This window comes from Epinephelus moara, chromosome 5 (genome assembly GCF_006386435.1).
Source record: "Epinephelus moara isolate mb chromosome 5, YSFRI_EMoa_1.0, whole genome shotgun sequence".
Taxonomy (NCBI): Eukaryota; Metazoa; Chordata; class Actinopteri; order Perciformes; family Serranidae; genus Epinephelus; species Epinephelus moara.
The window spans coordinates 26,936,449-26,951,853 of record NC_065510.1 but is presented as its reverse complement, the minus strand read 5'-3'; the positions used below and the strand labels follow the sequence as shown (position 1 = coordinate 26,951,853).

Below are 15,405 nucleotides of genomic sequence, written 5' to 3'. Positions count from 1 at the left end.
TCAATATCAAACTTGGGGGTTTGATGCTGAACAGCTTCTTATTTTTGTTTCCAGACTTTGATCATTTCTGATCCATTTGTGAATTTAGTAATACATGTTTGTACGTATTCTTATATTTAATTTGAATATTTTTCTTTGTTTTTGGATAAGGATATTTGTCCTTTTAGTTTTACTTTTTAAAAGAATATTTTCAAATGCACAAATGGAAACCTGACACATTTTTGGGACTGCTCCTGCACTGTAACAACTATTAACAACTATTAATGAAAACAAATCTTTGCCAAAAAAAAAAAAAAAAAAGATAACAGACAGTGGTTTGCTGCAGTATTATTGCTCTGGATGTCACATATAGATCTTAGAGGTTTGCTTGTTTGCTGGAGTCAGTCTATGTTGCCATGTGCATGTTCATCCAGAGACCTCACCGCCTCATTGCTGCTTAGCCCCGCCCACACTGAGCGCTCAAACCTCCCATTGGTCCAACACGGGACCGTCCTGCCCACTGGTGGAGTTTATAACTTCACTGGAATAAAGCAGAGAGTCACACAGCGGGAGGTCACCCACTGAAGGAGAACAGCAGGGTGTCTGTAACTTGTGTCTCCACTGTGGAGATGTTGTAAACTGAAGAGAAGTGTTTCAGTCCATGAGTGAAGCTGTAAACCGTCCTCACCGTCACAATGTGGAGACTTACCGGTGAACCAAAGAGCTCCTTCAGCTCTGCCGCGGGACCGCGCGCTGCTGCCGCCGCGGTCACCTGTCTGCTCGTGACCGGCATGCTGGTCGTGACTGTGGGACAGCCGAGCACAGGAGACCCGGTGGAGCCTCCAGCTGCTGCTGCAGCCACCAGCGGAAAAGTTTTCTCGGCGTATTTCCGGAAACTCACCCGGGAGAGGCGAGCGGTGAGCGACCATCCGCGGAGAAGCGCTCCCCCCGGGCCGGTGGAGCATCTCTCCCCGGGTGACCTGTTCATAGCGGTGAAGACGACCGGGAGATACCACCGGCAGAGACTGGAGCTCCTGCTGGACACCTGGATCTCCAGGAACATGCAACAGGTGAGCCAGTGGGCGCGTTATTAGAAGTTACCTGATACCTGTTATTGGAAACAATTCAACTGAATCTCACACAGGTGACACAGATACTGTTAAAATCAGATATTTTGATTTAATTTAACAACAACTCAACAAAAACATGACTTGAACATGACTATTACAGCTGTTAGAAACTACATTAATGCTGCTCCAAACCAGTGCAGAGCAGCCTTTATGTGCAATTTCTAGTCACACAATAGCAAAGTAAACATGTTACCAGATAGTAAATTGAATTAACTTGTAACCTATTGAGATCCTAAGCTGTGTTCATGAGATTCATCAGCTGGTGAAGGGTCACGTGGGGGAAACCTTGTATTTCAGTGCTGTAAGAGCTCAAATGCACATTATGAGACCTTATACAGTGTGTGAATAGTTCCTATATGAAGGAAAGTTTTATGTATAGTAGTTTTCCCTCATCTCCTGCTGCAGTTGCAAGAGAGCACTAACCCCCCTGCCATGACAGGGTCCACCGGCTCTTTGATCCAGCCTGCCAGTGAACTGTAAAACAAAGATAGATGCCTTTGTAATGTATGAGAGGGAGATCTGAGGGCAACCACACTGTCGTTAATGTGTTGACATGACTCAAGCAGGGGACATAAAGAGGAGGAAAGACTATACTGTAGATGCATGAGTGAGCCCTGCATCTTATTAAATAGTGTCGATGAGAATATGAGATGCAGATTTGTTTCAAGGCTGCAAATACAACGAAACTATTGTTCAGCTGTAGTTCAGACTGTCATCGACATGCAGGGACTCCGTGTAGTCTGCGTTTTAACAGCCACGCTTCAAACATGGTTAAAACTGAGATGACACAGCTCTGAAATAAAAGAGAAAGTTAAATTGCTTCTGATGTAGAAAGTAATAAAGTTTGAAGGTGCTTGTACTTTTTGTTCATCTTTCTACTTGTATTCCACTACATTAAGAGTCAAATGTTTTACTTCATAGAGTTATGAGACTGCAGCTGTAGTTACTAGTTATTTCCGCAGTAAGATTTGCATGTGAAACATTTGCTGTAAGCTCATAGGATATGATTCATTGTGGAAAAAATGACCCAACAGCAGATAAAGAAGTTGAGATTATGCCTCATCTGGAACAGGTTCAACATCTTGCACCTTAATTATTGGAATCCTAACCCACTAATTACAGAGGAGCCATTCTCTACTTTGACCTTTTATACTTTACTACTCATTCATGTAGTATTTTTCTGTTGTGTCCTTGTTTATTCAATCAAGTAAGTAGTGCCTAATAGGGCTGCAACTAATAATTGTTTTCATTTTTGATTAATATACCAATTATTTGTTTGATTAATTGCTTAAATTTTGTGAAATATGCCTGTCAAGTTCCCAGTGTCCAAGCTGCTGACTTCAGATTTTATCCAGCCAACAGTTTAAAAGTCAAAGATATTCACTCTACCTTCACAGAGAGTCAAGAAAACCACAACATATTGACATTTGAGAAGGTGGAAGCTGATTGTTTTAGCCATTTTTGCTTTAAAAATGACCTTAACAATCATTGAAATAATGTGTATTAATCAACTAATACATTGCAGCACTAAATCTGAATTCTTCCTCCCCCACTGATCATATTAGAATCTATAGCTGTACCCAATTTAGAAGTATGTCAGTCAAATCAGATGTGGCTGTTTAACACGAATACTTAACTATTTGTTCCTTTTCACCTTATACAGTTAAAGAGTTTGAACAGGCCTCGGCGAGACAGTCAGGCCCCATTTATACGACAACGATTTCAACTGAAAACAGTAAACTTTAGTTGTGTTTTGGCCGATCGTTTACATGACAGCTGCGTTTTGGGTGGCTGAAAATGCAACGATTCGAAAACGGGTTCCAGAGTGCAACTTTTTGGAAACGGCAGCGCCTCCGTTGTCATGTAAACTTGCAATATGCAGTTCCTCTGAAAACGAAGACTTTTCGCACATGCGCATTACGGTTCCAGTCACTAGGCATGCCAGCCGTCATTTGTGCTGCTCACCCTGTTGATTTGAAGTGAAGTGTAGATCTGTTACTGTAGCAACTCCACCTCGTCATCCATCCAGACAAAGTTATCTATGCATGCTTTCGCCATTGTGTCTTCTTTGTTTTGGTTTGTAATCACCACGTTGGAGAGGAAGGCGCTTCAGCGCAGGCGCATGGCGTCATGCCGTGGTGTTGCTTTGCAAATTTACACTGCCACCCATTGGCCTAGCGTGCATACTACAGCGTTTTCAGTAGATTTTGCGGCTCCGTGTGAACGGAGATCGTTTCAATAACGTCGGCATATAAACGCAGTAGTTTTTTAAAACGCAAAGGACAGACTTTTCCGTTTTTAGAGAAACCGTTGTCGTCTAAACAGGGCCTCAGGGTGACAGGGACGTTCACATAATATAACCTAGCAAACGAGCCAAACAATCCCTCCGAGCTAATGGGTGCTAACAACACTAAAATGGATCGGCAAAGTGCAACAAGACACTAGATATCAAACAAATGCCAGAGGCTGTATCGTATTAAGTTGCTGTGAGCTATAAATTCACCACCTCTGGGCAGAAGACAAGATGACATCATCTCGGAGCCCGACCAGGCAACGCCCCTCTTCCTCTGGGCAGCTGCCTCAGACTTACTCACACTGGGTCTGGGTCTGCAGCTGCTTGTACCAGAGAGCAGCATGAAAGTGAGAGCGCTCACTCTGCAGCTGAATCTGGGGACAGAAAGTACACTGACAAAAAATAACACACTGCTCAACTTAAAGAATCTCCACAGAGGGGTCTCCGACTGATGATCCGAATCTTTGACTTTCATAGGGCAGCCCATTTAGAAACCATCTTTTCCTAGTCATTAAACCAGCCATCCTGTGATCTGGAGGAGTTTTAACATGCCTACTGGATTTGAAAGAGAGACGTTGAGCCTCACAGATGAATATTTGAGATCAAACGGTATGAGCAGACAGCAGTTTGGTCTGAATCACAGCGGTGAGTGAGTCAAAGATGAATCTGCTGCTGTAAAACACATGGGACTGTGGTAAACTGCACCCAGCAGCTTCAAAGGTCGTAATCGAATGCAGACATGACTGTGGGGCGCACGGCGGTCGCTCTGATTTCCATTTAAACCTCAGTGTTTGAGGAAGACCTCGTTCAAGTCTCATCTCATGCTGCACAGAGACTGTTGACATGTAAATAGAGCTTATGGAGGGGAAATCAGCTGGTGTGTGTGTGTGTGTGTGTGTGTGTGTGTGTGTGTGTGTGTGTGTGTGTGTGTGTGTGTTTGTGTGTGTGACACATTCCTGCATCTGCTCTCACAGTCAGGTGTGTGTAACTCTACCTGTTTCCCAGACACACCTCTATACTGTGAGACTGCTGAGTAATGGAAATACAGCAACACACACATTCTCACAGTGTTACCTTCACATACCCAGATGCCCTGGGAACTCACCAGATTTCTCATGGGAAGTTAAAAATGTGTCTGATCACAAGAGTAAACACACACACACACACACCCCCCCCCCCCCCCCCCCCCACACACACACACACACACACACACACACACCACTTTCTCCTTCCTTGGTTGTTGTTGTTGCTGCTGTTTCCTGTGTTGTAAAGCTCAACTCCTGACGAATCACCGACCCCCCACCCCCACTTCAAATCCACATTTTCTCTTCACTCTGACCCCCCTCACCCTCCTCCTCCTCCTCCTCCTCCTCTTGCCTTCCCAGCTTGGCCCGTGCACACACTGCTATGACACACACTGAGGCAGACTCAGAAGCTGACTGCTCTCCAGAGGCTTAAGAGGCTCAGAGTGAGAAAAAAAGGCTGACAAAAGCCAACAGCTGGCCGGACACACAGATATGTTTTTCTCTCTCTACCACAGGCAGTGATGTGATCACACAGCACTTGCACCAGAGATTTATTATTGAATTTGTGCTGCATGGCGGGAAGGTTGCAGAGTGGAAACCCTCTAAGCCTGGTCTGCTGACTGGGGGGGTGCGTTCATTGAAGTCGAACAGTATGAGGACACATTTTTTATTGCCTCTTTACTGCAGCATATTTGATATGAAATGAAACAATGACTATGAGGTTACAGTGCTGATTTCTAGCTTGAATGTGGGTGTGTTTACAATCAGATGAACAAAATATGAATTTCAGATTTCTTAGGGCACTGAGACCAAAAAGACAAATTACACAAAATTAAAATGAAAGGTCCAGTGTGATCCAGAGGATCTGCTCCGTATATAGATATAGAGCCAACCATCAGCTGTTGGTGAGTGTCTGTTGTCATACTTTTGGTGGTATGTCCTGCACCGTTGGCACTAGTTGGCCCGTGTCAGCTTTTTTTCAGCCAATTCAGCATGTTGAATCGACAGTGGAGCCCGTCGGTGAATGAAATCACTCTGAGTGGTAGTTCAGCTCAGGGCACCTGAGGTAAAGAAAGCAAACAAACGGCTAAGGTCAAGAGGGAGTGAGATCAGATTATCATCGCCTGCTGGTATGAAGAGGTTCCTCTCACACAGGCGCAAAATGTATGTTAAAGTTGGGCATCGGCTTTAGTCCTTGCAGTGCATCAAGTTCACAGGTGACATGAGGTGATGCTACAGTTGGCCTTCGTCACCACCATTTCTTTGATGTCAGTTTGGTTTGTCTGGGCCTTAAGCTAACAAACACACAACAGTCTCATTTTCAGGTATAAGCTAACAAAAACATAGTTATGACTAATATAATCCACTTCTTCCAATAGATGCCCCTAAATCCTACATACTTGACTTTTAAGTCATTATATATTTATTTGGTGTAAAGTCCTTTACAGTTAATTAATGCCTGAAGACTACAATGCATAAACATAAGCGGACTCTTGGCATCCTCCCTGCTGATGCTCTGCCAGGCCTGCACTGCAGCAGCCCATTAAATATTGATCTGCAGGTCGAAAGTCGTCTTGGCATCGATGTCTCTAAAGTAAAAGCTTCATAGACTTCAAGGACACATGCTGCTATTGTTTTAACAGCACTTAAATGACTATATTTCAGTGTCTTTACTCTACAACCAACCAGCCACTTCTTAAATCACCCAAATCATGTTTACTGGGCATCACTACCTCTTGGTTGTTTCAGGGGATTTTTTGCTTTCACTTTGGTCTTCAGCAAGTAGAACTGCCTCTCAGCTAGAAAGAGGCAATGTGACTGAATTGGACAAGAACATTTCACTTTTTCAGAGCTGCAGCAATTCATTGATAAGTTGTCAACCACTTAATGAATCAATATTAATGTGATAATAGAAGTCTGAGTCGTTTTTTTTTTTTAGGAAAAGATAAAGTCAAAATTCTCTGATTCCAGCTTCTTAAATGTAAACATTTTGTGGTTTCTTTTCTCCTCTATGACAGCAAGCCAAGCAACAACCTCTGAAGCTTTAAAATATAGCCAATATCGAAGCGCCAAAAACTGCAGTTCACTGAATGACCACTTGAAGCAAAATGTAGAATATCATGTCTACAGCTTGGTAGAAAAAAACATTTTTGGTCTCTACAGCTAATTTCAATATTCATGACAATTGGACAGGGGTGACTTTTAATATAATCGCTCATTTAGATTTTATTAAGTCTTTAAATTAGGCATAATTAAGGGCAGCTGCTTTGAGCAACAGGCTGCCTGCAAGAAGTTTCCTCAGTTTCTCAGTCAGATCCATCTCTCGTCCAAATATGATCACTTCTAACCCCCCAAAAACAAGATGGCGACGGCTGTAATGCCAAACTCAAGCCTTCAAAACAGGACTCCACAAACCAATGGGTGACGTCATGGTGGCTACGTCCATTATTCTTTACAGTCTATGCAGCAAACTGAATATTTTTAAGTTGAGGACAAAACAAGACATTTTCATAGACCAAACAACTAATCGATTCATCTAGAAAATAATTAATCAGCAATGAAAATATTCATTAGCTGCAGCCCTACACTGTTTGGCCATAATAACTGTTTGGATATGTTGTCGAATGTGTTCAGGATCATTTTCCTGCTGCATTATCCCAAAATTTGTGGACTCAGTGTGGATGTAAACAGCCTTTAATTAAAGCTACGATTCAGCAGTTTAACCTCAGTGTCATTGTTTCATTCCAAATCTATTGTCCTGGAACACAGAGCTGAGACAATATTTACAGACTCCGCTCTGCATGTGTGCACCCAGGGTGCACGTTTACTTCCTGTGGAAAGTTGAGGGGTCTACACGGCTTCCTGAGCGCGCAGTGACCCTCGACCCTGTCACTCGTCACATAAACATACATGTACACACACACAGTCATGGAGTTGGGGCCAGCTGCTCTGCTGCTGATAGACATGAGGCTTACCTTTGTCTTGGCCTCCATCCAAAATTAGCATCGCTTGCTGCTGCTGTGTGTGTCGGTGTGTGTGACCGAGGAAACAGGTGGAGACTCACCTGAGATCAAAAACAATCATCCACGAACAATGATGGTGAAACAGTGAGAGCTTCTGTACGGTGGTGTTTTTGTTTCCCCGCTGGTCACTGAAGGCCGCTGGAATAACTTGAACTGTGTGTTTTTTTCCACAGACGTTCGTGTTCACTGATGGAGAGGACGAGAAGCTGAGGAAAAGGATGGGTGAGTTGCACACATAAATAAACACACACACACACACACACGGAGCTGTTTCGCTGAGTAGCAGCAGTGTTATCTGCAGTGTGTGAGCAGGAAAGCAGGAACCAGGCTGCTGACTGGGCAATACTGTATTTCCATGAAGTGCAGGAAGTCACTTCAGTCTAATCAACAGGCCTTTCCTCATCTTACTCATGGAATTGTTTTACTTTCAATGAGGTATTCTTCTTACTTTTGGACACATTGTGCGACTCAGCGCAGAAACACTTGTGCAGCTTATGCAACTTTTTTTTTTTTACCTCGGAATATCATTTTGACGGTACACTTGTAATAGCAATATCATTTTCTCTCTCGTGCCCACTCCACTCCCCAGACACCTGCTCTTGCCCTGTGTAACTGTGGTAAGGGGGGTCGGATAACCAAAGCATGACGCTTCATGGCACGAGCTAGCTCAGCTGTTTGGCACTGCTTTTCATTATTTTTTTTATCAGTGCTTCATCTGTATGTGTGTGATTCTGATGGCCTCCTTTAATAGTATGTATGTTGACACTGAAATAACGATTAAAAAACAGAAGCTAGCTCAGTGCTCTCAAAGGACCGAGGCGAAGAGAACGCTGATGGAGGTAAAGAGTAAGAGAACAAGAGAGAGGGTGACAGAGCAAGTGGTTGGACAAGACTAAACTAACAAACAAACTAATGGCAGTTGCAAACTGTTATTGGCCTGACGTAAGCTGTGGTGATTTGTTTCCCAGCTAATGGGAGAATAACGGCAATCCGACAGCAGAGTGTAAATCCCTGCCAACCTTATATTTGAAATATTGCACTTTAGGCTGTTACTTTATTTTCTGTCATCGCAGTTTTGTAGTTTTTCCTGATTCAAACGTTTAGCAAACTGTGAGCTGAAATCACTAGCAGTATTTCAGCAAAGCTTTGTCCTTTGTGCGTGTGTGTTGTCATAAAAACGTTGCAGAGTCATATTTGGGCAACAGCCTGTAATATTAGGGCACATTTATGCTCAACGTTAGATGAGTATACAGACACGGATGGAGCCTTCTGTCCATACTCTGCCTTCATTTCATCCATAGTTGTGCATGTTTTCTATACAGTTACAGACAAAACAGAGCAATACCACAGCAAATCATGGGGGCAGTGTAGTGTAATTCAAGCGAGATAAGACTGTAGGAGACGAAAAGGACATTTTAAAACATGGCGAAATGGAACAAATCGCTAATACAGTGAAAAGAACTCTCCGTTCACCTGTCCCTGTGTATTTAATGGCCTCACGGAGAGCCGTTGTCTACAACGTTGCCACCATCAGAGGGTACATTATAACAACCTCCTCTATGGTAGTCTCGTTTGTTGTTGTGTGAACTCTTTGACCCTGCCCTCTAGTGCCATCTGTTGGCTGTATCTATGTTATCCTAAATGGCGCAAGAAAGTATGAGGGCAGTGACATTTATCTATTTTCGTACATAAAGGGAGTATAAATGAGCCCTTACTCTACCTGTCAGTCGACATGGCTCTTTGGCTTTTGACTTCGTAATCGCCGGATTCAAATCTTTCAGCTTGTCAACAAATGCATGTGTACATTTGTCCAGGAGAGTGATAAGGTTACACACTACGATGCAGTCTTTTATACTAACATTGACAAGGACGTATGCTGTTGGATTGTTGTTGTTTTCTTTTAAGGCATGAGACAGATCACTACAGCTTACCTATCTCAACTATCACTGTTTTAGTGCTAGCAATTGATTTTTGTTTGTCATTGATCCTCAGGAGCTCACCTGATCAACACCAACTGCTCAGCGGCTCACAATCGTCAGGCCCTCTCCTGTAAGATGGCTCTGGAATACGACACTTTTATTAACTCTGGGAAGAAGTAAGTCATACTCCTCACACACACAGTAACACTTGTCATAAACATGCACAAAGAGCTTTTCACTAACTCTCCTCTGTTGCAGGTGGTTCTGTCACGTCGATGATGATAACTACCTGAACGTCGGCTCCCTCCTGAAGCTCTTGTCTCAGTACAGTCACACACAGGACGTTTACATCGGACGGCCCAGCTTGGAGCGACCAATAGAAGCCACAGAGAGTCTCGGCACCACTGACATGGTAAACTTAAAGTGGTTGATGATTTACATTGCAGCTGCTCAGACAGCAGCTTTGATTCCAACTAGAATTCTGCAGTTTCCTTATTCAGTGTCCCATAACTAAAACATGCATCTATATCTCAGTCGCAGTATAGTCCCTCACTTCTTACTGTAAAAACATTCTTAAAGTTGCAAAAGTGATTATAGAAATATATATTTACTCAGGTTTTCTCCTGAGCTCAGCTCCCCACAGAGTGAGATCAACATTAGTCCATCCTTCACTGGTCCCAAGAAGCACAATTATGATTACAGCTCCTTCACTCGTGCTGTGTGTTTGTGTGCAGAAACAGGTGCGTTTCTGGTTCGCCACAGGAGGAGCAGGATTCTGTCTGAGCCATGGCCTCGCTCTCAAGATGAAACCCTGGGCGAGGTAAATCTCCATTTTATTTTAGATTATTATGAGATATTTTTATGCCTCTGTGCTGACGACAGCCGTGGCTGCAGGCGTTGTGTTTTCAGGTTGTCTGTCCCACTCTCATGAATGCAGTATTTCAGGAGCGCCTTGAGGGAATGTCCTCAAATTTGGCACAAATGTCCACTTGGATTTAAGGATGAACTAGTTTAGCACATGAACTAGATTATTTTTCAGTGGTCAGATGTCCCTGTGACCTAACAAACATGAATTGGCCATAAGTCAAGAATTCATCCCAAGAATTTATTCACTAATTTTGACAAAATTTCATTGAATTGATTACACTAATCTTGGGTGTGAATAGCCATGCAGTTAAACTGTTACCTGACTGGTTGGTGGAGAGATACAACCACGAGGCGGTAATCCTAGTTTGCTTACTCTCTCTCCTACTTTCTCTGTCTAGCGATGGCGCCTTCATGGCGACAGCTGAGCACATTCGCCTCCCGGACGACTGCACCGTCGGTTACATTGTGGAAGCGCTGCTTGGCGTGAGCCTCATCCGCTCAGCGTTGTTCCACTCCCACCTGGAGAACCTGGGACTGGTGTCAGACATACACAACCAGGTACACGCACACACACACACTCTCACACTCACACAAACTGACTCACTGATCTGCATCTGTCTAATCAGCACGTGTTTTTGTCGTGCCCCCCTTAGGTGACTCTCAGCTACGGCACAGTGGAGAACAGCAGGAACACTGTCAACGTGAAAGGACCATTTTCAATAAATGAAGATCCTACGAGGTAAAATATCTGAGTGTATCGGTTTAGTTTATTCCTTCGACAAACAATGAGGCTAAGGCTATAATAGTTAGTTGTGGATTAATTGTTTGGTCTAGAAAGTGTTAGAATTTTTTTTTTTTTAAAATCCAAAAGCCAGCCAATGGCATCAAATTGCTTCTTTTGTTTGCCCGACAATACTAAAAGCAAAGATAATCAGTTTAGTATTACACAAGACAAAGAAAAGCATCAAATCTTCACAGTTAAGAAGCTGGAATTAAAAAGGTTTAATGCCTAATTAATCAATTATCAACAAAGCTTCTGTCAGTAATTTGCTTTTAGCTTTTATTTTGGCTCTTTAAATAGACGTATTCTAAATGCTAAGTGAAAGATAAGGGATGGGAATTGATAAGATTTTTCAATATCAACACAGCTGTTTTGTGAGTCTGTGAGTCTGAGCACAGTGTAGAAACAGATTAGAAAAAAAGCCATGCATGATACAGTCTCATCTGGCCCAGAACGCCTTGGGTTCCCCCAGGAGGAGCTGAAAAGCGTTGCTGGGGAGAGGGACGTCTGGGGTGCTTTGCTTGGCCTGCTGCCCCTCTGACCCGGCCCCGGATAAGTGGATGAAAATGGATGGATGATACAGTCTGTGATCATCGAAAATGGATGAAATGAGAGAATTTTGTAGAATTCTTGTTTTCATTTAGTGTTTCTTAGTCAAAAAAAATCTGCTAAGCCTGCCCTCCTTGTTATTATAGCAGGATATTTACCCTCGGTAACAGACATGCTGCTCAGTTGGGGAGCAGTGACACTTGTATGTGGAGTGTCATTCCCCATGCTGCGGGGAAAGATGTTTCAGCATATTGCCGGTGTGACACAAAATGATCATTTGACAGACATTACAAGCAGCACTGTTGTCATCTTACTTCATGAACTGAAGCCACACATTGGACTGTTTCACCCTCTCTGCTATGACTCCCTCTTGTTGCAGATTTCCAGCAGCGTAGACACATGCGTTTGGCGTAATGTCTTGCAAAACTGTCAGAAAAACATGCCAGCATTAACAAAAAGCATTGATAAGCTTGGATTCATCATACAATTTGGAACCAGTTCTCTATTCCCATCCCTATAAAAGAATTATGAAAGTCTAACACACAAGGCAACCTTCTCTGTGAATATTAACGGTACTTAACACAGCTCTGAGAGGAACACCATTCATGCCGACACAACAATGAAACAGAACATCAAACTGATCTTATCTTAAGCCTTCCTGACATTAAGGAGATTTTTTTTTATTTGTCCAGCTTCCATTCTTTGTCTTTCTGCTTTGCTTTGTCCTCTTCTCAGTAATTGTATTACTGTGTGCTGAATTGGGCTAATTGTCATTATTTCTATAGCTTGTCAATAGACACTGGTGGCAGTGTGCCCAGAGGGGGCGGGGGATGGGCTGGAGGTAATGAGATAAGCTTGTTGACCTATTGGTGGACGGGTTAATTGAAAAAGATTAAAAATGGTTTTGAACAATCAATAACAGATACTGTTTATTGTAATTTTAAAAATATTTTCGACACAGTCCTGCAGCTGCTCAGCGTGTTTCAGGAAAAGCTTTTAAACGTGTACTACAATTCTCCTTTATGTAAGCGCCTCTCGTCGTGTATGTTTTACTACTACAACAAGCTTCCTGTCTTTGTTCATTGTGTGTGTATGAATGTATGTACACGGCTAATTGTATTCACGGTTTTATTTTGACATCCCCAGTTGGCGGCTTCCAGGCATTGTGACACTTGTTTCCCTCTCTTTCTCAGGTTCAGGTCAGTCCATTGTTTGCTGTACCCAGACACTGCTTGGTGCCCGAGCCCCCGGCGACTTTAACACCCATCCACAGGCTCAGGCAGACTGGTGGAGGAGAACAAGTTAATGTCTGGCGTAACTCGATTCTCTCTGATGGAGGAGGAAATCATTGCAGACATCCAGGAAAAAAGGGAGTGTCACTGCTGCCCTCCTCTGGCCTTCAAGTGCTGAAGAATCTGTGGAACATTTAAACATAAATGTTTTCCTCACGTCCAACAGCAGTCTGAGTAGAAGGCTGACTTTTTATGTGGAACTATCATTTTATTAGTTTGACACCTGAACTCTGACCCTGTCTGGTGTCAGAATGGTAAAAATTGCACCAAGAGAAGACTGAAGGTCACAGTTCTTGGATGGATGAAAATTGGAGAGGACTCACTTTACTTTTTACATATTTTCATTTCCTGAGGGTGGCACAAGAGGAAAAGCCCTGTTGTAGCCCTGTCAGACCTGCCTTATCTTTCCTCTGTCTCACACTCAGCTGTCGTTTGTCAGTTTCTGCTCTCGTTTGTTACCTTCAGCTGCACTCAGGCTCAGCTGTGTATTGAGGTTAAAGGAACAGTTCACCCGCAAATCATAAATACATATTCGTTCCTCTCACCTATAGAGCTATTTATCAGACTAGATTGTTTTGGTGTGAGTTGCAGAGTGTTGGAGTTATCAGACCTAGAGATGTCTGCCCTCTCTTCAGTATAATGGAATTAAATGGGATGTCTGCCCTCTCTTCAGTATAATGGAATTAAATGGCACTCGGCTTGTGGTGCTCAGAGCGCCAAAAAAATACATTTGAAGAACTCAACAGCAGTGTCTCTTTCCAGAAATCATGACCCAGTTACTCAAGATAATCCACAGACCTTGTTGTGAGCAGTTTCATGTAGGAACTATTTTCTTTCTATTGAACTCCACGCGTCAGCTGTATCACTGTGCTGAAGGAAGTGTGCATCTACTCATGGAGGAGAGGCTTGAGTTCATAACAGCACAGGATGTAAACATTAAAGGCATCCTCCCCGGTTGAGCTGTAACATTAGCTAGCCCAGTGCTAGGTGAGCTAGCAGTAGACGAACGCTTCCTTCTGCCCAGTGATGCCGTTGGCGGATGTACTTTGATAAAAAAGAAAATAGTTCCCACATGAAACTGCTCACAACAAGGTCTGTGGATTATCTGGAGTAATCAGGTTGTGATTTCTGCTATTTCTACTATTGCTGTTGAGTCTTTTTTTAAGGTGCTTTAAGTACCACAAGTTAAGTGCCATCTGTTATACACTAGAGAAGGCAGACATCTCAACACTTCACAACTCACACCAAAACATTCTAGACTGATAAATAGCACTACAGGTAAAAGTAGAAATTTTAATTTTGGGATGAACTGACCCTTAACTGCTATCACAATATGTAACCTTTAATATTGCGGCTAACAGGGTTATTCTGGTCTATTGCAGCTTGTTTTAATATTTTGGCCATCTTTTTATAAGTTGTTATAAGATTGTACTCTCCAATAATTTGCTGAGATCCTTGAACAAGCTACAACAAAGTCAGGCATGACAAGAAACTTGAGCAGTCAGGCTGTTTGTTGATGACACTGTCATTTTTACACTTTTTATAGGGACCAAACAAACAAGATGTAAGATATTGAATTAGAGAGCTTTAGAGGTGCTGGATGGCAGATTTTGTCACAGAGCCAGAATAGCTGTTTCCCGCTGTTTCCAGTCTTTGTGCTAAGCTAAGCTAAGCTAACCCACTGCCTGCTGTAGCTACATATTTATCGTACAAACATGAAAGTGGAATCAATCTTCTCATCCAACTCTTGGCAAGATTGCGAAAAGGCCTATTTCTCAAGATGTCAGATTATTCCTTTAAGTCAAATTTTCTGAACTAGTTTATGTGTAAGTGAAACTGAAAGTGTGCAAGCTGAAATGTTAATATTCCATTGCACAACTACAGTAAATAGAGCAGGTCAAAGCTGAACCATGAAGTCATCGTAAACTACCGTGAACACGCTGTTCGCCTTCATTTGCTCTTCCAGGGAGGATCGACTAATCTTGAAAGGGTACAGTTAAAACCTGAGTCACTCCAAAACTTTTTTAGCAATGTTGCCACAATCTCAGATTTTTGTTATTACTGTGTTGAGTGACAATTTTATTACTGGGGAAAGAAATGATGGCCCAAACCATGAAAGTAAGACCCAAATTGTACTAACCTGGGATTACCCTCATCCTGTGGGGTGGGATAAGTCAAAGAATCCCCAGCATTCATCCTGTGGGACCGTAAATGTCAGTTTATTGACATTAAACCTGATAGTTTTTGTGATATTTGACTATAAACTAAAGTGCTGGACCAACAGACGAGCAGACAGATTAAGATTAATATCCCCTGCTGCTGTTTAATGTAGCTTGTTCTGCTTTCCTTCACACTCTCCTACATTGTCACTGTCCTGTCTCCACTTTCTCTGCTGTGAAAGATTAATTTTTTTGAATGTAAGTTACTTGGTCTCCCACCCTGCGCCTCTTCCATGCTCCAGTGTTTATCAGGTTGGTTTCAATACATGACGCTGTTACAGTGAACAGATGAAGGAACAACATTCATTATTCATCAGCGTGACTAGGC

The 15,405-nt window shown here is 42.7% G+C and overlaps 1 protein-coding gene across 1 annotated transcript; it reads left to right on the top strand.

Moving 5' to 3' along the window:
* The first annotated feature begins 546 nt into the window (after positions 1 to 546).
* On the top strand, positions 547 to 13,511 carry LOC126390818 (beta-1,3-N-acetylglucosaminyltransferase lunatic fringe-like). The gene is made up of 8 exons (XM_050045288.1): positions 547 to 1,049; positions 7,624 to 7,672; positions 9,443 to 9,545; positions 9,628 to 9,781; positions 10,104 to 10,189; positions 10,635 to 10,794; positions 10,890 to 10,975; positions 12,760 to 13,511. The coding sequence occupies exons 1-8, from the start codon at positions 675 to 677 to the stop codon at positions 12,824 to 12,826; spliced, it is 1,080 nt and encodes a 359-aa protein (XP_049901245.1). The 5' UTR covers positions 547 to 674; the 3' UTR covers positions 12,827 to 13,511.
* Positions 13,512 to 15,405: the final 1,894 nt, after the last annotated feature.